The sequence below is a fragment of the Gymnoscopelus braueri genome, assembly GCF_963280865.1.
Source record: "Gymnoscopelus braueri genome assembly, chromosome: 13".
In the NCBI taxonomy this organism is placed as follows: domain Eukaryota; kingdom Metazoa; phylum Chordata; class Actinopteri; order Myctophiformes; family Myctophidae; genus Gymnoscopelus; species Gymnoscopelus braueri.
Window position 1 is genome coordinate 3027198 of NC_137615.1, and position 21752 is coordinate 3048949.

Sequence of the window (21752 nt, forward strand, 5' to 3'; positions counted from 1 at the left end):
AATGCAGTCTTTTAATGAAGTATCTGAAGAATACAGCTCAAAGCGATGAATCAGTCCAAAGCAACAGGTCATGACCCATAGACATATAAAGGTAGACGCCTCCTTCGGCTCTGAGGCGTGCGTATCTCGGCCGTGCTTCCACTTCCTTCCGCTTCAGCAGGGCAAGCTGGAAACTTCCGCGTGCGTCACAGAAGGGGGGGCGTTCGGTAGACCAATCAGAGGCAGGTGGGGCGGGTCTTTTCTTAAGAGGCAGCCGCGCAGCAACTAGTCAGTTAGACGCGCTGTGATTGGCCAGTAGTCAAACAGCCCTGCGGAAGAGCCTTGTCTTGAGATACCAGTCGCTCCAATGAACTGCAGAGGCCAATGAGGTACCTAGGTTTCTATATCTATGTCATGACCAGTGTACAAGTACTCAAATGTTTTACTTAAGTAAAAGTATCAATACTGCATTGTGGAAATACCCAGTTAGGGCGCGCTCCCACCACACTTTTATTTTACCTCTGGTGCGGATTCTTCCAATGCTTTGTCAATGTAAATGCGTGGATTATCCGCTCTACACGACTTGTCCATTTGAAGCATAGAACTGCTGGAGGCAGGAGCTGCTTTTCCCCCTCTGTCCAATCAGGTGAGTGGAAGGCGGACCGTCCCGAGACTCAGGAAGCACCGTGGTGCTCAAGGCAGAAGGCGGTGCGGGCTACGGGGGAGGGTCTTGAAAGTGAGTGACAGGTGCGTCACTCCCGTTTCTTTTTTAATCCGCTGCCTGCAAAAAAACTGTGGTCGTGCACAACCTGTGTTTAACAGCAGCCGACCATGTTTTGGCGGGAGCGCGCCCTTACAAGTAATAGTACGGAATTCAGAGTTTACTTGAGTAAAAGTGCAAAAGTATTGGCATCAAGATTTACTTAACCTATTAAGACCGGGAGAAGCATCTGTGCAATTTTTTGATTTGAGCCAAAAGGCATTATTTTACACTTTGGGCTATTCAAAAATAGCAGATCTACAAGCGAGTGCCGCGCTATGAGCTTGTAGATCTGCTATTTTTGAGAAATAGTTCAAATTTGTGCAAATCTTTGAATATATATTTTTTCAAGCTAACATTTTTAATCAAATCTTTGCTTCTGGGGGGTCCCTGGAACAACATATTTTGAGATGGGGGTCCTTTGCCAAATACAAATACATTTTGGGGTCCTTGACATGAAAAAGTCTGAGACACTGACATAGTAACATATGTTATTTGAAAACAGTTTTTAGAAGACATTCTAAAAACAGACATTTTGTAGAATCGGCCTCAAGTCTTAATGGTTTAAAGTAACAGAAGTAGAAAGTACTCATTATGCAGAATGTCCCATTTTTATACAGTTTTCAAATTTTGAAAATAGCAGATCTCCAAGCTCGCGATGCGACGCATTGTGACCTTGTTGATCGGCTATTTTCAAATGGCCGAAATGTATATAGGGCGTGATAATAGTCAAAATCGACAAAGTAACTAGTAACTAAAGTTTTAAAATATTTGTAGTGGACTGTAACTGGAGCTAAAGAATATGCCTGACTACGCCACCTCCCGCTTGTGGAGGGGGCAGGAGGAACCCCTAAACCTTAGAATGTTCAAGACTAATGTGACCAACTTCCCTTAAACAGGAACAATTTACCAGAGGCAGTTTGTGTAAAAATGGAACATGACTTTATTAAACATTAACTATATAATACATAGATTATTAAAGAGCTGGTGCCATGTTTTTGCACTTTTTCTGTTTTTCATGTGTCTATGAGGTTGATAGAACTTCATTAAGCCCCCCGGTGGTGTTTTTATGGTGTTTTATGTCTTCTCTGACTATTTGGAGTTTCTTCCTGGAGGCTGAAACCTTGAGGGTCAAACGTGCCAATAGAGAAACAGCGCTTTAGTGACATCACAAAGCCATACCCTCCCCCTCATTATCATAACACAACAGGTGTGGGCATGAGGAGGAGGAGGGACTAGGACAGGTGGGTGGTGCTAAGGTGGTGGAGGAGGTGCTAAGGTGAGAACCAGGTATACTTAATGAACTGGAGGCGTGTCCACATAAAAACAACATTTTAACACTTACTGTACACTTTTTCTTTTTTTTTTAAATCCTTACATAATAATAATACCATATGATCAGGTTTTAGGGTTGAAAAATATCATGGCACCCCATCTTTAAAATATCAGGAAATAGTAAGGCAAGAATATAAATTGACAAGTAACAGTTACTATCCTAATAAGGAAGGGCGGGTCGGCCCGAAAACACGGTACAAAAAAAAAAAGAGGGGGACACGCCTGGCACCAAATTCATGCAATATAAAATATGATAGTCAATACAAAGACATACAGTGTCAGGATTTTACATACACACCAATAAAACCAAAGGTCCCACAGTGCAGTCCCAAGAGAGGAGAGGAAGCCGTGCGTAAAAGGGTGGACCCGGCCTTGAACACGGTTACACTGTAACATAAGGAGAAGAGAGAACCAATTAAAACACATCACTATGAATGCAAATCTAAAATCTATGCCTAACTACTATACCTCAAATGAATGAACTCAAATAAACAAATCAAAATAACAGTGGAAAACAGTGGACTGGTCCCTTTAAGGAAACAGACAAAACACATTAGTTGCCAGCCCTAGTATGTCAACATAATGCAAACACTGTATTGAAATCATTCAAAAGAACAGCATAAACCTACTTTGCTTTGCAGTGAATGCACACACAAACTCCTGCAGCACAATATAGGGACAAGGGCGGGGGACAATTCCACCACCACAGCTACAGGAGGAAGACAGTGATGTTACAAAACTAAAAACACTTTAAAATGTACAAAGAGGCAATGCATAGAATGTATACAGTTGTACCAGTATCTCCCGGTGTCTAGATACAGCACAGCAGTTCAAGGTGTCTAGATACAGCACAGCAGTTCACTGGAGGCAACTTCATTTGTAAACTGAAATAAAATAAATGCATTTGAATAAAATCGAATAAAACACAACAATGTTGATACAAATTAAAGTGCTATAGGCATGGTAGCATCCATGTGCTCAAACAGTAGGCTAACAAACAAAGACCAGCAGTAGCATGTGCTCAAACAAACAATAGGCTAGCAGTAGCATTAGCTGCAACAAACAAAAGGGTAGCCTTACACATGGTTATTATGTGCTACACAAAGTTGAGCTTTGGCCTACCATGCGTTCTCCTTCACCCCCCAGTTTCTAATTTTTTTTGCGAGAACGCAAAAAAATGAGAAACTGAGCCACCGTCTTGCGGTATTTATTTTGGAGTGCCGCTTTTTCCACTTAGGTGGTTTCTGATTTGATTTATATACATAGCTGAGCACCCACTGCCTAAACTAAGAAGGCATCCAGAGGGAGCGCACCATTTTTTCTTTCTTAAGGGGAAACACCATCCTCTGCAGCAGAGTCAAATGGCTCTCTGGGAGGAACTAGACTTTTATACTTCCTGGTCATGTGACTAGGTCCGGTGCAGTGAGTGCACTATATTTCCTGGTCATGTGACTATGTCAGGTGCAGTGGGTGCACCATTCACCTAGATTCCCATAGAGACACACGGGGACTACAAAATTCACGCCCACTTTTGAGACGGCGCCGCCAAAGATTGTTAATATAGAAAGATACACATTCTCCATTGGAGCCACTAGAGGCGAAGTAGTACACAAATCCTACAAATGGTCTCCTAAGTAGGCGTAGTTGTCTTCTCCCCCGACCATCCCACCACCCTCCCCTCTCCCTGGCTGACAACGTCATGTGGATGTGTATTTGTGTATTTTCTTCATTAAAGAAAATAAATGCTTTACATGTTTGAAAGTGCACTGTTATTGGCAAAGATGATTTTAAAGAAACCCCAAAAAATCACACCACAAACTCACACGTATTATTCAGTCTTATCTTCTGCTATATATGCTCCTAATTCTGCTCAACATTGTAACAGGTCCTTTTATTTATAAGGTATATATTTTACCACTATAGACTATAATGTGTTTAGCATGAATGTTTAGCAAAATGTCATGATTCCCAAATCATACCCCATCAACCAAGACAGTTAATAATGGAGAATGATATTATTGAGCATTGGAACACACATTTTATTTAATTTTTGAAATGTCCATAATGATTTCACGTAGGCCTACCACATATAGAATATCAGTTTATTAGTTTTTAGTAGTTATAGTTTTTATATACCTTTATAGTTCCTTTATGATAAACATGTGTTGCATGTATAACAATATACCTTTATAGTTCCTTTATATATGATAAACATATGTGTTGCATGTATAACAATATACCTTTATAGTTCCTTTATATATGATAAACATATGTGTACCTTTATAGTTCCTTTCATGTATAACAATATACCTTTATAGTTCCTTTCATGTATAACAATATACCTTTATAGTTCCTTTATATATGATAAACATATGTGTACCTTTATAGTTCCTTTCATGTATAACAATATACCTTTATAGTTCCTTTCATGTATAACAATATACCTTTATAGTTCCTTTCCGTGTGTGTGTGGGGGGGGGGGGGGGGTCAGCTAGGTTTGGGAACCGCTGTATGCTCCCGATGAGCAGGTTGTGTGTGAATGTGTGTGTGAATGTGTGTGAATGTGTGTGTGAATGTGTGTGTGTATGTGTGTGTGTGTGTGTGTGTGTGTGTGTGTGTGTGTGTGTGTGTGTGTGTGTGTGTGTGAATGTGTGTGTGAATGAATGTGTGTGTGAATGTGTGTGAATGTGTGTGTGAATGTGTGTGTGTGTGAATGTGTGTGTGTGAATGTGTGTGTGTGAATGTGTGTGAATGTGTGTGTGTGTGTGTGTGTGTGTGTGTGTGTGTGTGTGTGTGTGTGAATGTGTGTGAATGTGTGTGAGTGTGTGTGTGTGTGTGTGTGTGTGTGTGTGTGTGTGTGTGTGTGTGTGTGTGTGTGTGTGAATGTGTGTGTGAATGTGTTTGTGAATGTGTGTGTGTGTGTGTGTGTGTGTGTGTGTGTGTGTGTGTGTGTGAATGTGTTAGTGTGAATGTGAATGTGTGTGTGAATGTGTTTGTGAATGTGTGTGTGAATGTGTGTGTGAATGTGTTTGAATGTGTGTGTGAATGTGTGAATTAGACCCTCCAGAAAAATGCGATTATGCGATCGCAGAATTTACTGCATAATTATCAAAATGGCACATAATTATGAGGGGGTAACGTTTTTTCAAAAAGGTCATATCGCATCATATAATATCCGCTTCGCATCGCATATTTCCGCATATTTCGCAACTTCCCACAATTTCACTGCATAAAATTGCAAAAAAACACGCATATTTCATTGCATAATCAAGAGTTTTAGCCCACATAATCAAGAGTTTTAGCCCGCATAATCAAGAGTTTTAGCCCGCATAATCAAGAGTTCTAGCCCACATAATCAAGAGTTTTAGCCCGCATAATCAAGAGTTTTAGCCCGCATGATCAAGAGTTTTAGCCCGCATAATCAAGAGTTTTAGCCCTCATAATCAAGAGTTTTAGCCCACATAATCAAGAGTTTTAGCCCGCATAATGAAGAGTTTTAGCCCACATAATCAAGAGTTTTAGCCCGCATAATCAAGAGTTTTAGCCCGCATAATCAAGAGTTTTAGCCCACATAATCAAGAGTTTTAGCCCGCATAATCAAGAGTTTTAGCCCGCATAATGAAGAGTTTTAGCCCGCATAATCAAGAGTTTTAGCCCGCATAAAGAGTTTTAGCCCACATAATCAAGAGTTTTAGCCCACATAATCAAGAGTTTTAGCCCGCATAATCAAGAGTTTTAGCCCGCATAAAGAGTTTTAGCCCACATAATCAAGAGTTTTAGCCCACATAATCAAGAGTTTTAGCCCGCATAATCAAGAGTTTTAGCCCGCATAATCAAGAGTTTTAGCCCACATAATCAAGAGTTTTAGCCCACATAATCAAGAGTTTTAGCCCGCATAATCAAGAGTTTTAGCCCGCATAATCAAGAGTTTTAGCCCACATAATCAAGAGTTTTAGGCCGCATAATCAAGAGTTTTAGCCCACATAATCAAGAGTTTTAGCCCGCATAATCAAGAGTTTTAGCCCACATAATCAAGAGTTTTAGCCCGCATAATCAAGAGTTTTAGCCCGCATAATCAAGAGTTTTAGCCCGCATAATCAAGAGTTTTAGCCCGCATAATCAAGAGTTTTAGCCCTCATAATCAAGAGTTTTAGCCCGCATAATCAAGAGTTTTAGCCCGCATAATGAAGAGTTTTAGCCCACATAATCAAGAGTTTTAGCCCGCATAATCAAGAGTTTTAGCCCGCGTTTTTCTGGAGGGTCTAAATGTAATGCACAATCTATGTAAAGCGCTTTGGATAAAAGCGCTATATAAATGCACCGTTTACCATTTTACCATTTTCCTCAATGAGACACATTCCTTGTACATATAAACACACACCTGACAATAAAACATTCAGTCAGACAAACACACGGGACAAAGTGTTTGCTTTGCATAATGCCATTCCTACTCCAGTCTGCTTTATTTCTTTGTTTCTTTTGTATTTCTTATTTTTTTTGGTCTTGTGTGCAATTTGCAAAATACTTTTGCACTTACAAATGATAATAGGCACATACATACATACAAAACTACCCACTGAATTGTATCCAGGGGGTATATTATTACATGTAAACATTTAATAACTTTCAATACAGCAAATGTACTCAAAATGAGATTTAAAAAAAGGGGAAAAAAGCTTAATTATTTATCTTTAAGGTTAACTACAATGAAATTTATGAATATAATAATAATAAAAATAATAATAATAATAATAATAATAATAATAATAATAATAATAATAATAATAAAAAAAGTTATAATGTTGCTACAGTAATGCAACTTAATAAAAAATATCTGTCAAGTAATGTAGCAATGAAAAACTGTGGTTATATTTCTGCCCAGACATGCACCTCATAACACATTTAACCTTTTTATACTTTAAAATGTTTAAACTTTTTATACTTGCTTGGTTTCTCCCAATAAATCATTTGGCAAACTATTAGTTAATTAATATAACAAACTAGGCCAATGGAACTAGGACTAAGAGACTGGCAGTCGACTCAGACTCCCCTCGACTGATTAGTCGACTATTGGAATAATGGAGGTCAGGCCTATTAGCATATTACATTGAAAATTGCCAACTCTCTTTTTGTTTTTGTTATTCTTCAAAACTCCTCATTACAACGATGAAGTGGTAGCTTTTTCTTTCGTCCTTCCTTCCTCCGACATGAAAACCATAACGTTAGCACCCTGAAATATTCATTTAATAGAGTTCTTTTGTTGTCGTCCTGTGGCTCACGTAGCGCTGGTGTGTCTGTCTGTCTGTCTGTCTGTCTGTCTGTCTGTCTGTCTGTCTGTCCGTCCATCAACAGTCTGCAGAGGTGTAAAGTAACTAAGTACATTTACTTAAGTACTGTAGTTTTGTGGTATTTGGACTTTACTTGAGTGTTTCCAATTTCCAATACTTTTACCTCTACTCCACTACATCTCAGATCCAAATATTGTACTTTTACTCCACTAAATGTATTTGAAAACTTTTGTCACTGGTTACTTTGTAGATTATTATTACAAAACACACATTAACCACTTCAGCCCTATATACATTTCGGCCGTTTGAAAATAGCCGATCTACAAGCTCACAATGCGTCGCAATGCGACGCATTGTGAGCTTGTAGATCTGCTATTTTCAAATGATTTTTTAAAATTTTGAAAACCTGAAATGGGACATTCTGCATAACGAGTACTTTTACTTTTGGCACTTTTTAAGAACATTTTGATGCCAATACTTTTGTACTTTTTACTCAAAATACATTTTGAATTCTGGACTTTTCCAGAGTATTTCCATGTTTGGAGTATTGATACTTTCACTTCGGTAAAAACGTGCTTTTTCCACCACTGCCAGTCTGTCCGCCTGTCCTGTCTGTCCATCGCCAGTCTGTCTGTCTGTCTGTCTGTCTGTCTGTCTGTCCTTCTATACACACCCCGACACTCACTCACTGGCGCCTCCCCTGGCCGTCTCGCGTTCCGTTGCGGCACCAATTAATCTACCAAAAAAAAAACACACAAATGGAACCAATTAGGGGCGTGTCTATGCAGAGACTGTAAAAATGAATGGACAAAGCCACGCCATTGGTCTCCACAGACCCTAAAGGAAGCCCATTGTTCAGGAATTTCAAATCCGCCATCTTTCTATATCGCGTCATAGCTGATGCAACCTGGAAATGAATGCTATTGGTCGGGTAGCTTGTCAATCAAGAGCGGGGGGGCGGGGAATGAATGCTATTGGTTGTGTAGCTCGTCAATCAAATCATCCCGCCGCCTCCTAGAGCATGCCCTACTTTATCGTCAATTTTAGAATAAATGGGACCATAGTTTCCCAAAACGCATATCATGGTGATTGAAAGGAGACTTTAACTCTTACCCTGCCAGAGTTTTTTCAAAAAGTCTGTAGCCTCTGCCAGGGTTTTGACCGATTTTGGTACCTTTTCGCATAGCCACAGAATATTTTTCTCCAGTATGATTGATCCCAGATAATTTCTAATCACAGATGAGATTCAGGTGTGGTTTCACAAATGTCAACGAGGTCAATTTGACCTTGTTGTCATGTGTTGTTTGATGTTTGAAAATAGCTCAAAACCAGTAGTTTCAAACCAAAAAACATTGTGAATTGTTTGTCCGTTTCAATTTTAACATTGAAGTGGATGGAGCAGCAAATCTTTGGGAATTGTTATCTCCTTATTCGTTTGGAATATCGAAAAGGTGTCAATCTTAAATAATTAGAGAATCTTTTTAGAATTTTTTTTTTTTTTTTTTTTTTTTTCAAAGACGTTTTTAAACGTCTTTGGCAGGCAATAGCTGAAGGCCCAAAGACGTTTATAAACGTCTTTGGCAGTTATAGAGTTAAACTAGCGACTGGAAGCATATAATATTTATGACCATGTTTATTAAGGTAACCCACCCACTTGCATTGAGAATAATTATTTCTGACACCAGCAGGGGTAAAAAAAAAAAGCGAACCTACAGGCCACTTTCACTTCCTATATGGACTCAATGTCAAAGCAGGAAGCTGGGCCCTTGTATCTATGAAGGTTTATTACAGAGAGAATCATTGCTTCCCTCCCCTCTTCTGTGGCTCAGCAGAGTTTGAGGGGTGATTTATATTTTAAGGTTTCTTTGGTCTATTGAAAAAATTGCAGATCTACAAGCTCACAATGAACGCTATGACATTTTTTTTTAAATCGTGAAAATGTGTGCAAATCTTTCAAAATGTATATTTTTAAAGCGAACATGTTTAACTCAAATGTTTGCTTCTGTGGGGGGGGGGGGGGGGGGAATGTGTGCAAATCTTGGAAGATATTTTCCCTGGAACAAAATATATTGAGATGGGGGTCCACGGCCAAATACATAGCATTTTGCGTGGTTCTTCACACGGAAAAGTTTCTGACTAACTAACTCTAACTAACCCTAATCGCAATTATTTGAGATAATCGCTAATATTTTTGCATAATCGTCAGAATGGTTTCCATGTTGAGAAATGTTCACGCCTTTGCAAATATAAAAAAAAAGCAGGAATAGCAGATCTACAAGCTTACAACGCGTCACGAAGTGACGTGTTGTACGCTTGTAGATCTGCTATTTCTGCTTTTTTTTTTACATGTTCTAACAATTAAAAGACAATTAACAATTAAAAGACATAACAAAGAAGAAAAAAGACATAACAATTAAAATAAAATATATTGAGATGGGGGTCCACGGCCAAATACATATCATTTTGCGTGGTTCTTCACATGGAAAAGTTTGTGAACCACTGATTATAGCAGCATCATTTTTTTTCAAAAAAACTGTTAGGATTTAGAAGACATTTGTAGAATCCCAAATGTTCACGATTTTTCTAAAACAGCCCAAAGAAATCTAAAATGACACAGATGCGTTCCCGGCTTTAACACATTGAGTGCCAAGAACGCATACATGCGTTCTTTGCGTTCTTTTGAATCCATCACTTGAGTGCCAAGAACGCATCAATGCGTTTTTTCAACAAAAAAAAAAAAGAAAAAAAAAAATTTTGACCCAAAGACCAAGGAGATATGATTATTTGAAGATTTAAACTCCCATCCACTTCCTTGTTAACTTAAAACTTAAAAATTCTGTATCTCGGCTCCTGAGTACTTTTTTTTTCCTCAATGAAAAATCTCTGGCACAAAACAGCTAAAAAATCTGAAATAACTCTGGCATTCAATGTGTTAATGGGTTAAATATAAAACATTAAATAATCCCTAAAAAGTTTCGGGAATTTTGTGATTTTGTTTTGCTTGTTTGTTTGTATGAACATAATTTGTATACATGTATTCATTGCCTGAAGCCATTCATAACCTCAGACTTATAATCTAAATTCACTACATGAGCCATTAGTCCTAAAATGTGCATTGCAGCATTGAAGCTTTCGGATAAATCTTTAGTTTTGTAACCAACCTGTTCCGGTGAGCTCATTTTAACTGCATCATGTCTGTCCATTTGACATGTTAACACATTGGGTGCCAAAACCGTATATATACTTCTTTTCAAATACAGCTGTTGAGTGCCAAAACCGTATATATACTGTTTTTGAAAAAAAAATATATATATTTTTTTTCTTCACAGCACCAGGAGATATCATTTTTCGAAGATTTAGACTCCAATCCACTTCCTGGTTAACTTATGACTTCAAAAACCTGTATCTCGGCTCCTGTGTACTTTTTTTTTTTACAATGTATTTTTGTGTATTTTTTCACCTGGCTGCAACTATGGAACGGATTACCGAATGTTTTACATTTTTTCCCCCCGATTGTACGAGACCTCTATGTGTGTAATGAGGGGATCACCGTGAGGACGGTGATCACTGAAAATATTTTGTGACTACTTGAAAAAGGTTAAAAAATGGTTAAAATCCTGGCACTCAACGTATAATATTTTAATAAACCTCTGGCACCCAATGTGTTAAAGGAGTAGTTCACCCCCCAAAAAATATAATTTTCCATCAATTACACACGCCCCATGAAGCCTTGAATTCACGGATATTTTTTTTTAGGTTTTGTCGCACTTCTAAGACAATAATTTGACGACCGGCGGTAAGTCGCTAATGTCTCCGGTAGGAGACTCAAAGTTGACACTTTGCGTCTCCTACCGGAGCCGCCGCCGGTCATCAAATCATTGGCTTAGGAATGAGACGGATACTAAAAGATCTCCATGAATTCAAGTCTCCATGGGGTGTGTAATCAATAGGGGAAAAAATAGTTTTGTGGGTAAACTATCCCTTTAATTAACCTTCTGAATTGTGGTTAATTAGGTTAGGGTCTGTAATGCTTAACGTACATACAGTCATGTGACATGAGTATACGTACGTCAGGCTTAACGACTTTAACCCTGTCTGTCGTCCCTGTTTTAAAAAAGAAAAACAGCAGACCTAGATCAGCTATTTTCACTATTCATCATACATCTGTCATTTTACCATTTCTTTGGCTATTCAAAAATAGCAGATCTACAAGCTCATAGCACGGCACCGCGCTATGAGCTTGTAGATGTGCTATTTTTTAGTTATTTAACTCATTCCCTGCCTAGAACGACTAAAACGACTTTTGTCCTTTAAGCCCCCTCTGCCAAGAACGACTAAAACGACTTTTAATTATTATTATTATTTTTTTTTTTTCTTATTTATTTCTTTTTTTTTTAACCCAAAGACCAAGGAGATATGATTTGTTGAAGATCTAGACTCCCATCCACTTCCTTGTTAACTTAAAACTTAAACATTTTGTATCTCGGCTCCTGAGTACTTTTTTTTTTAAATTAAAAATCTCTGGCAGTGGGCAAACGCAAAAAAATAAAGTTCTGGCAGTGAATGAGTTAAAAAAAAAATATGTGCATATCTTTGAATACATATATATTTTAAACTTTAAAAAAAAGTTTTAAACTTTTTTTTTTTTTAACTCAAATCGTTGCTTCTGGGGGGGGTCCCTAGCACAAAATATTTTCAGATGGGGGTCCGCGGGGCCAAATGTATATGAATTTAGGGGTCCTTGGCATGAAACAAACAGGTAGAAAAGCCCTCTAATGACAGAACACCGTCAGTGCCTCAGGATGCTCACAGGAGGGAACTCGGTCTCGTCGTCCAGACACACTGGTCCGGCGGCGAACTCGTGTTCGGGGATGACCTCTCCTTTCACCGCCCCGCCGTCCTCCGAGTAGCCTGGTGGTGACACAGGTGGTTGATGGGAAACGTAGTCATTTGTCAGTGGTGGAAAAAAGTACTCAGATATTTTTACTTAAAAAGACCTGGAACTAGGCGTGTAACGATTCACTCAACTCACGATACGATTCGAATCACGATTTGAGGTTCACGATACGATTGTTCACCATTCTTTTTCACTAAAATTATTTTCCAGGCAAATGACCGAAACTTTTTTTTAAATTATTTCTCTTACACAAATCCAGTATTTTCTTTTTTCTCTTATTCTCTTTTCAATACGGTAGCAAATGACTGAACACTCTTTATCAATTCTCTTACAAAGATCCTGTATTTTCTTTTGCAGTGACATCACTGTCGAATCCTTGGTATCTTTACTTCCGGGTTGCATAATGGTGACATCACTGTCGAATCCTTGGTATCATGATCCTAGCCTTTCAACGCGTGTCTGTGTCAGCTGCGTCACCACTACACGCTGTTTTTTTTGTAGTTTTTTTCACGCTCGCGCCAATGAAACACTAAACGGGATTATTATTTCATGTCAACATTCAAGTACAACTATCAGAAGACGTAAACCAGGTAAAGTAACGTGTCACTCTGCAAGTTTAACTAAAGTTTTCCACCTGTCCAAATGTTTCTTCTGGCTTTTGTTCACATCGCGATTCACTTTTTTATTAAATCGATTTAAATCGTCACCCGTTTGAATCGATTTAAATCGATATACGATATATCGTTACATGCCTACCTGGAACGCATCTGTGTCACTTTAGATTTCTTTGGCTATATTTGAAAAATCTTGAAAAAAAAAATAGCAGATCTACAAGCTCCTTGCTATAGCTTGTATATCTGCAAACCCATATATAAATCTATGGCTCAGCCCGCCCCGCGACCCGCGGTGAAAAAAAAAAATCATAATCATAATAGCTCAGATTTATATAGCGCTTTTTAAAGTACCCAAAGTCGCTTTAAATGTCTACAGTAGCACAACATTGTCATGGGCTAAATAAACAAGCATGTTGTTCAAAATAGTTTTTTTTTTTCTTCTTTTTTGCGTGTGAGAGCGGCTGACCCGCTCACCCGCATAATTGCCTCTGAAATCCTGACTCGACCCCACCCGCGCCGCGGGTTGACCCGCGGGACCCACGGGTTACGGGTCGGCCCGCTCATCACTAATCCCTACCCTACGTAGGGCTGTCAGCTTTCCTCAGAAATTATATTCAAATATTGGTCTTAAAAATGTGCAGATATTCGAATATTATCTTATCTTACTATCTTACTTCTTACTACTATATAATTGACAAAAGCTCTGAAAGTGTGTCCGGGGTAAGCAAGCACAGGATCACTCCATTTGCCCCGAAACTTGCCACAGACTGTTTTAGGCATCTTACCCCACCTCCATCAGTGATCAGACTCTATGTTTTAGGCATCTTACCCCACCTCCATCTGTGATCAGACTCTATGTTTTAGGCATCTTACCCCACCTCCATCTGTGATCAGACTCTATGTTTTAGGCATCTTACCCCACCTCCATCTGTGATCAGACTCTCGGCTTGATTGATTCTCTGATTTGCCTATCAGACCCCTCAGCCTGATCTGGCAGGTTGCCATAGCAACCAGATACAGGAAGTCTGACCTCTTTATCACATGACCGAGGTTGGGACTAGAGGTTAGGGCCGCAAAGCAAAGCGGGGAGCAGTGTTGGAAAGTAACTAAAGTAATATGTAACTTAAAGTAATATTATTACTTTTTTACAGTAACTAGTAAAGTAACTAATTACTTTTGGCAGGGAGTAATAAGTAAAGTAACTATATTACTTTTTAAACAATTAATATGTAATAAGTAATATATTACTATGTTTTAGTAACTTTTCCAACACAGTGTTGGAAAGTAATGTTTTAGTAACTTTTCCAACACAGTGTTGGAAAGTAACTATAAAGTAATACGTAACTTAAAGTAATATATTACTTTTTTCCAGTAACTAGTAAAGTAACTAATTACTTTTGGCAGGGAGTAATAAGTAAAGTAACTACATTACTTTTTAAACAAGTAATATGTAATAAGTAATATATTACTATGTTTTAGTAACTTTTCCAACACTGGCGGGGAGGGAGGAGAGAGGATGAGAGGAGCCGAGAGAGGAGAGGAGAGGCCAGAGGGGCCGGACTTCGCATGACGTGTGTGCAGAGTGACTAAAGCCAAGTAAGTAAATAGGGAAGAACTTGAACAATACAACGTGGGCAAGGATAACGAGGATGATGATGTGAATCTGTCACACACACCACTAAAGCACGAGGAGGAAATTGACTATTTAGAAGGGAGGACAGAGGAAATGGTGCAATAGCGGTGGTGTCTTAGCCCATTGAGACCTGAAGCCGATTCTACATGTCTCCTAAATCTCGTATGTTGTAAAAACGTATGTTTCTATATCAGTGGTGCTCAATCTTTTTCATGTCAAGGACCCCCAAAATTATATGTATTTGGCCGCGGACCCCCATCAAAATATTTTGTTCCAGGGACCCCCCAGAAGCAACGATTTGAGTTAAAAATGTTCGCTTTAAAAATATATATATTCAAAGATTTGCACACATTTTCACGATTTTTCAAAAATAGCAGATCTACAAGCTCGTAGCGCGGCACTCGGTGCCGCGCTATGAGCTTGTATATCTGCTATTTTTGAATAGCCTAAGTGTAAAATAAAACTTTTTAGCTCAAATCAAAAAATGACACAGTTCCAGGTCTTAATGGGTTAGAAGGGATGACAGAGGAAATGTTTGAAGAGTCTGAACACCCTGACATCTGATGAGTTTTGGACTCTGTCTGGACCAACCTCAGATCAGGCCACAGATCTAGGGCCTAGATGTGAGGGCTGCGACGGAAAGATGATGTGACGACGTAAAAATAATAATTTTATAAAAAAAATATAGTAATATTTTATTTTAAAAAATCTATGTATCGAGTGCTCGGATCCAATAAAACATATCTTTTGTTTGTTTTTATAACTTCATACATTGTTTTTTGTATTGTCCCTGTCAAAAAAATAAATAAATATATATACATATATATATATATTTTTTTTATTCGAATATTAATTTTCATATTCAAATATACATATTTTCCCCAAATATCGAATATTCGTTTGACAGCCCTACACCCTAGTCATGATAACATTTGCATCCCTAACTGACTGAGGCTGTTTGAACCATTCTTGAGACACATTTCAGAGCCTTGACAACGATCACACAAACCAAACCGACACCAACCTGTGAGCGTGGCGGTCACTGGGCCCGCGGACGGCATGGCAACGGTGGCAGCGTAGGACGGACAAGGCTGCGTCACCGGCGCCGTGACCTCCGACCCCTCTGACTCCGCCCCTTCTCCACTGTCCCCGTCGGCGGCGCCAAAAAGTCTGTCAGCAGAAGACAAAAGGGCAGAGGTACGGTTTGTTACGTTTTGAACTTTCACCATCTCACTGTTAACTCTTTGACTGCGGACGACGCGATAACGCGTCAAGTGCTACTTTGTCCAGTTGGCCGTCGACGCGTTCGACGCGCTGGACGCGCGTTCATTGTTTAATCTCTGATTGCGCTATGCTGCTTAATATTCAATGTTATTCTCGAGTTCCACTTACTTCACCCATATCTGCATCCGGTTTCATGGCCTGGGTTCCGTTTCCGGTTTTTGATTATTTTCCCCCGGTCATTTCGTCCAAAATAGGTAAACAAACGGTTTTTCACACGGTATGACGGACAAACGGACAGCTTCTCTTCTATAATCTATGGTCTGGGTGACGATCAGTCATCGCCGTCGTGTATCACATCGTAATTTTTGCCGATCAAAACAATCTGGGACGACGTCACATCCGTTTTCATGTTTTTCCATGTCTAATCTATCAAGAAGGGTGAGAGAGACCCAACGACCTGATCACGCTGTCATGTGCTGCTCTCTAGTGGCGGATTTGTGCTGGGTCTTTAAATTATGTGTCCTTAAATTATTTTCATGAGAAAAATTCAAAATATAAAAATAAAAAAACACGAAAATTGCTGGCACTGGGGGAGTACTTTATGAAAATACTCTGGCAGTCAAAGAGTTAAAGGGGAATTTTGCCTCACGGTTTTCTTACCTTCCCTACGATGTTATGATATCTTAGGATGAATGGCACAGTAGAAGTCTCGCTAGACGAGATTGAAATCTCGTCTAGCGAGAGGGGCGCGTTCAAGACAATCACGTTGCATAGTGTTCTGTCACTATGAACGTCAGATCTCACCAAAAAAACAACTCCCAAAAAAAGCTATAAAAATACGCAATCTAGCGCAAGGCCCATAGACGCCTTAACAGACGACGTCACAATGATACGAAACAGTATGCACGCGCAGGCCGGCAGCAAAAGAACCCCACCGCTCATAAGATGCAATGTTAAAGTGGTCACAGTCTCACGTGTAAAAATGCATCCCACCAAACTTTCAGATGCTGTTTTTCTCCCAGTGTGGAGGAATAATGCTTAGGATTTTTACTGTGATCTCTCGCTCTTGAAATATATAATCCTTGGTTTCTGTTGTGTGTAAACAACAATAACATTTCAAAGCAGTTGTCCCCCAAACTCCTCCTCCAGTGGCTGTCATCAGGACGGAGGGAGCGCTCTATGATCACGGCACCAGAAGGACCTGCTTGGCTCGCGCAGCTGCAGCCCGTCAAGACTAATCTATGCTCCGTCCGTGCGAAAGGTGTCTCGCTCGCAGAGAACGGCCCGATCTCCAAGCTCACAGCGGTCGCATCCGCGACGACGCGGTTGTGAGCTTGTATGTCAGCTGTTCTCGGCGCGCAATACCGTTGCGCGATGAAGTATATATGTTACAGGGAAAATGGCATTCCAGGGAAATTGAAAGGGGTACGCTTGTTTTCATGCCCCTCATGCAATTCTGTAGAATCAACGCTAGAGGGCAATGCAAGCCAGACATGAGCCCCACACCACACACGCACGCATGCACAAACCAGCACGCACACACGCATGCGCACACGCGCGCGTGTACACACACATACACACACACACACACACACACACACACACACACACACACACACACTCCAGGGGGCGGGCCTGGCGGGCTATGTTAGTGCAGTGAGTGGCACTTGGGGCAAACGCAGTCCCCACACAACATCATTTACGATTCTGTGCCTATCGGTACATAACTCGGACGGCGCTTAAGTCGACTAGCAGACCATCGGCCGGTCGTCGCGGGCACTCGCGCCTGGAGGCGCTCGGGCGCGACTCCTCGGCCTCAAGGTCTGCTAAGTCGGAGCGCCTTCCGTCATGGTCCAAAACTATACTTTATCAGCGAAAAAAAAGTAGTCCGCGGTTGTTTGAAAAAGTAATGTCCCAAGCTGGAGTCAAACCCCGGCTCCCAGTGGTAGTGGGTGGGGAGTCCAATGATTATCGAAGTGCGCCACTGAGGCTTGTACTAGTGGTGCAAAGTAACAAAGTAGATTTACTCAAGTACAATTTTGAGGTATTCGTACTTTACTTGAGTATTTCTCTCATATTATCCATTTTATTTTCAGCGTTCCCCTAGCGTAGCTTCCTGGTTAGTATGTTGTTGTTGTGGTCGTCGTCCTCGCATCAAAGCCCCGCCTCGCAGCACCGCCCCGTGCCTATAAAACAAGCGCTCCCCTGTCAATTTCCCTGGAATGCCATTTTCCCTGTGACATATATATGTGTCGCCAGGGCGCACCCCACTAGCCTGCACACAGAGGAGGTGGAATGAACTGAAACAAGCTCAACCCCCAAAACAGCAGGTTTGGGGATCTGTTGGGAATTGATTACATGAAACAGTCACCTGTGCGCAGTGGTGGAAAGTAACTAAGTACATTTACTTAAGTACTGTACTTAAGTACAATTTTGAGGTATTTGTACTTTACTTGAGTATTTCCAATTTCCAATACTTTTACTTCTACTCCACTACATCTCAGAGGCAAATATTGTACTTTTTACTCCACTACAATTATTTGAAAACTTTAGTTACTAGTTACTTTTCAGATATAAACTATGATATAATGAAACATACATTAACCACTTTAGCCATATTTTATACCTAGGCTATTTGAAAATAGCAGATCTACAAGCTCACAACGCGTCGCATCGCGACGCGTTGTGAGCTTGTAGATCGGCTATTTTCAAATATTTAGTACTTTTACTTTTGGTACTTTAAGTACATTTTGATGCCAATACTTTTGTACTTTTACTCAAGTACATTTTTTATTTCTGACTTTTACTTGTAACAGAGTATTTTTATATTGCAGTATTGGTACTTTTACTTAAGTAAAGAATTTGAGTACTTTTTCCACCACTGTGCGTTCAGTCTCAATGTTTGTAAACAAATAATTGGTCTATAGACACACGTTTTAAGCTGTGGCGGACCCGGGATGGAGTTATGACATTTTTCTCCCGTTCCATTCATCCTAGGATATCATAACATCATAGGAAAGGTAAGAACACTGTGGGGCAAAATTCCCCTTTAACACATTGAGTGCCAGGTATTATCATCCAAATCATCCTCAGAGTGCCAGCGTTTTTTACCAGCCACACTGTTATGTTATGTTATATAGTTGAAAATGCCAATAAATATATTGTTTTAACCCATTAAGACCTGGAACGCATCTGTGTAACTTAACTCTCTCAGTGCCAAGCTCCGAGTTATCCCGAGTTTTTTCTGAATGCCCTCAGTGCCAGAACGAAAAATCCAGAATTATTTATGTTTTTTGGAGAAAAAAAAATTCAGAACCCAAGATATCATTATCTGAAGATTTGCAGCTCCATCCACTCCTTGTTTAACTTAGAACTGAAAAAGGCTGTATCTCGCTTCCTAAGCACTTTTTTTTTTACTTTGAAAAAAAAGAAAGAAATTGCTGGCAGTTTAGAGAACATATTTTCTTATTTCATTGGCACTGAGAGAGTTAAGATTTCTTTGGCTATTCAAAAATAGCAGATATACAAGCTCATAGTGCGGGACTCGAGCTTGTAGATCTGCTATTTTTGAAAAATATTGGAGGAAAAAAAAAGTTTTTTTTTCAAAAAACTGTTAGGATTTAGAAAAAAATTTTACGAATTGCCTCAGGTCTTAAAGGGTTAAAAAAAAACTAAAATGTTGTTGGGACCCTCACCTGTGTTTGTGATCCAGGACACACTCTCCTCCGTCCTGAGGGTCCACGTTGTAGATGAACAGCTGTCCGTCGGCCGAGGCCACAAACAACCGCGGGAGCTTCTGGATCCTGAACCAGTATGGACGGGACGGTAATCCTTATTATCGTTTATCGTCATTAAAAACGCTCACAATAATCCTATGGCAGAGATTTTAATTGATGGTGAAATTGTCCTCCGTCATACACTGGGATCAGAGCTACATATCCGCTACCACTTAAACCCTCTAGGATTGGTAAAACCGCACCTGTAAAGAACGTACTTGATACAGTCTTTTTTTCACTCTCTAAATCTCTTTGCCAAAAATAGCCGATCTACAAGCTCGCAACGCGTCGCTAAGATCTGCTATTCTGGGCAAATGTTCCACCCCAGACTATGGATGCCGGGGTTCAAGTGGTTAAAGTTTCTCTGGAACAGTCTGTAGCCTCTGCCAGTGTTTTCTAAGCTAGTACTTAGAAAAAATTGTATTTTTTTGTCCGTTTATTTTTAAACATTGAGGTGAATGGAGCAGCAACTTTTTGGAAAATGTTATCTCCTGGTTCTTTGGGACGAACGGAAAAACGGAAAAACCCCAAAAATAAAAGATAATTTTAGATTTATTTTTTGTAATATATATATTTTTTTTGCCAAAAACGTTTATAAACGTTTTGACAGATAATAACAAGTGGCATTTTAAAAGTTTTGATATATAATATCAAAACTTAATATAATAATATAATAATCGTGACATGATTTTTCCATATCGTCCCTACAGTCCAGGTTCATAAGAAATAAGCATGTCTCGCCAAAAATACATAGTAAGACACAGGAGCCGAGATACAGGCTTTTTAAGTACCGTAATAGGTTAACCAGGAAGTGAATGGAGCAGTAAATCTTCGGATCACGTTATCTCCTGGTTCTGTGTTAAAAAACTAAACAAGAAAAGTCTTTCTCGTCGGTGGCAGGCTGCGTCAGAGCAGAAAAAGACCAGAAATCTCGTCGGTGGCAGGCAAAGAGTTAAAGGATTTATCAAAGATTTTTTTTCTGGGCTTTCGGTTGTTTTTCAAAAATCAAGCCACACTCAAACGGCCATAGCTCTCTACTATGACACCCCCCCCCCCCCCCCCCGTGCGCGTAATGGTGTTCAACTGGTGTTCAACCGCCCCAAGTTCTCCCACACAACCATCCTTCTCCGCTCTCTACACTGGCTCCCCGTAGCGGCTCGCATCCAGTTCAAAACCCTGGTGCTAGCCTATAGGGCAGTGAAAGGAACAGCTCCTTCTTACCTCCGGGCTATGGTCGATGCCTACACCCCTGCCCGACCACTTCGGTCTGCCACCTCGGGGCGACTGATTGCCTCGTCACTCAAGGGTCCTTCTGGCCGATCCACACGGTCACGACTCTTTTCTGTTCTGGCCCCACAGTGGTGGAATGGACTTCCCACTGATGTTAGGACAGCAGAGTCACTGCCCATATTTCGCCGCAGGCTGAAAACTCACCTCTTCAGGAAACACTACCCTTCCTCTCTGCCTGACCTACTTGTTGTTAACTAGTTGTACGAACGCTTGTTTTCTATTGCTGTATTGTTTATTGGATTATTGGATTGTTTATTGGATCTTGTTTAGTCGATTCACTTATTTGTTTTAGCTCATGCTCATTTGATTTAGCTATTTTGTCTCATCTGTTTAAGGAAATAGGTAGCTGATATATTGCACTTTTACCTTAGCGCTAGGTATACTCTTGGTTGCTTGTTTTTGCAGATAATGCACTAAAGACTTCTGGTGATTAGTAGTTTTCGTTCCCTACCTATGTTGAATGCACTTATTGTAAGTCGCTTTGGATAAAAGCGTCTGCTAAATGACTGTAATGTAATGTAATGTAATGTAATCTCCGTGAGGACGGAGGTCACAGAGAATATTCCATGATTTTTCAAAGGTAAAATACAATCACTGTTTTCGCTGGCAAGGGGACGATAGACGGATGAATGAATGAATTACATTACATTACATTACAGTCATTTAGCACAGTGGTTCTCAAACTTTTTCATGTCAAGGACCCCCAAATGGACACTTATTAGCCCGCGGACCCCCATTTGAAAAGATTAATTTTAAGGACCCCCAGTTTGACATGCATTAGGGCTACGGACCCCCATTTAATGGAATTTCTATCTCTGGGACCCCAATTCATGCGGTAAAATCAATGTTAACTTAACTCTGAGAGTGTACAAATGGAACCAAATGGACCCGTTAGGGTCCATTTGGTTCCATTTGTACACTCTCAGAGTTACAGACCCATACGGGTCCATTTGGTT

At 40.0% G+C, this 21752-nt stretch overlaps 1 protein-coding gene across 2 annotated transcripts in view; it reads right to left on the bottom strand.

Annotated features, from left to right (window-relative positions):
• Positions 1–6519: 6519 nt before the first annotated feature.
• The window catches only part of LOC308099732 (WD repeat domain phosphoinositide-interacting protein 1-like), a 60328-nt gene continuing 45095 nt past the window's right edge, over positions 6520–21752 (bottom strand). For both annotated transcript variants that reach the window (XM_080448478.1, XM_080448479.1), the window contains 4 exons: positions 19426–19533; positions 15531–15676; positions 12173–12273; positions 6520–8098 (listed from right to left, as the gene is read on the bottom strand). In XM_080448478.1, coding sequence (XP_080304604.1) covers positions 8048–8098; positions 12173–12273; positions 15531–15676; positions 19426–19533 — 406 coding nt within the window. In that variant the 3' untranslated portion in view covers positions 6520–8047. The remainder of the gene's footprint in view (positions 8099–12172; positions 12274–15530; positions 15677–19425; positions 19534–21752) is intronic.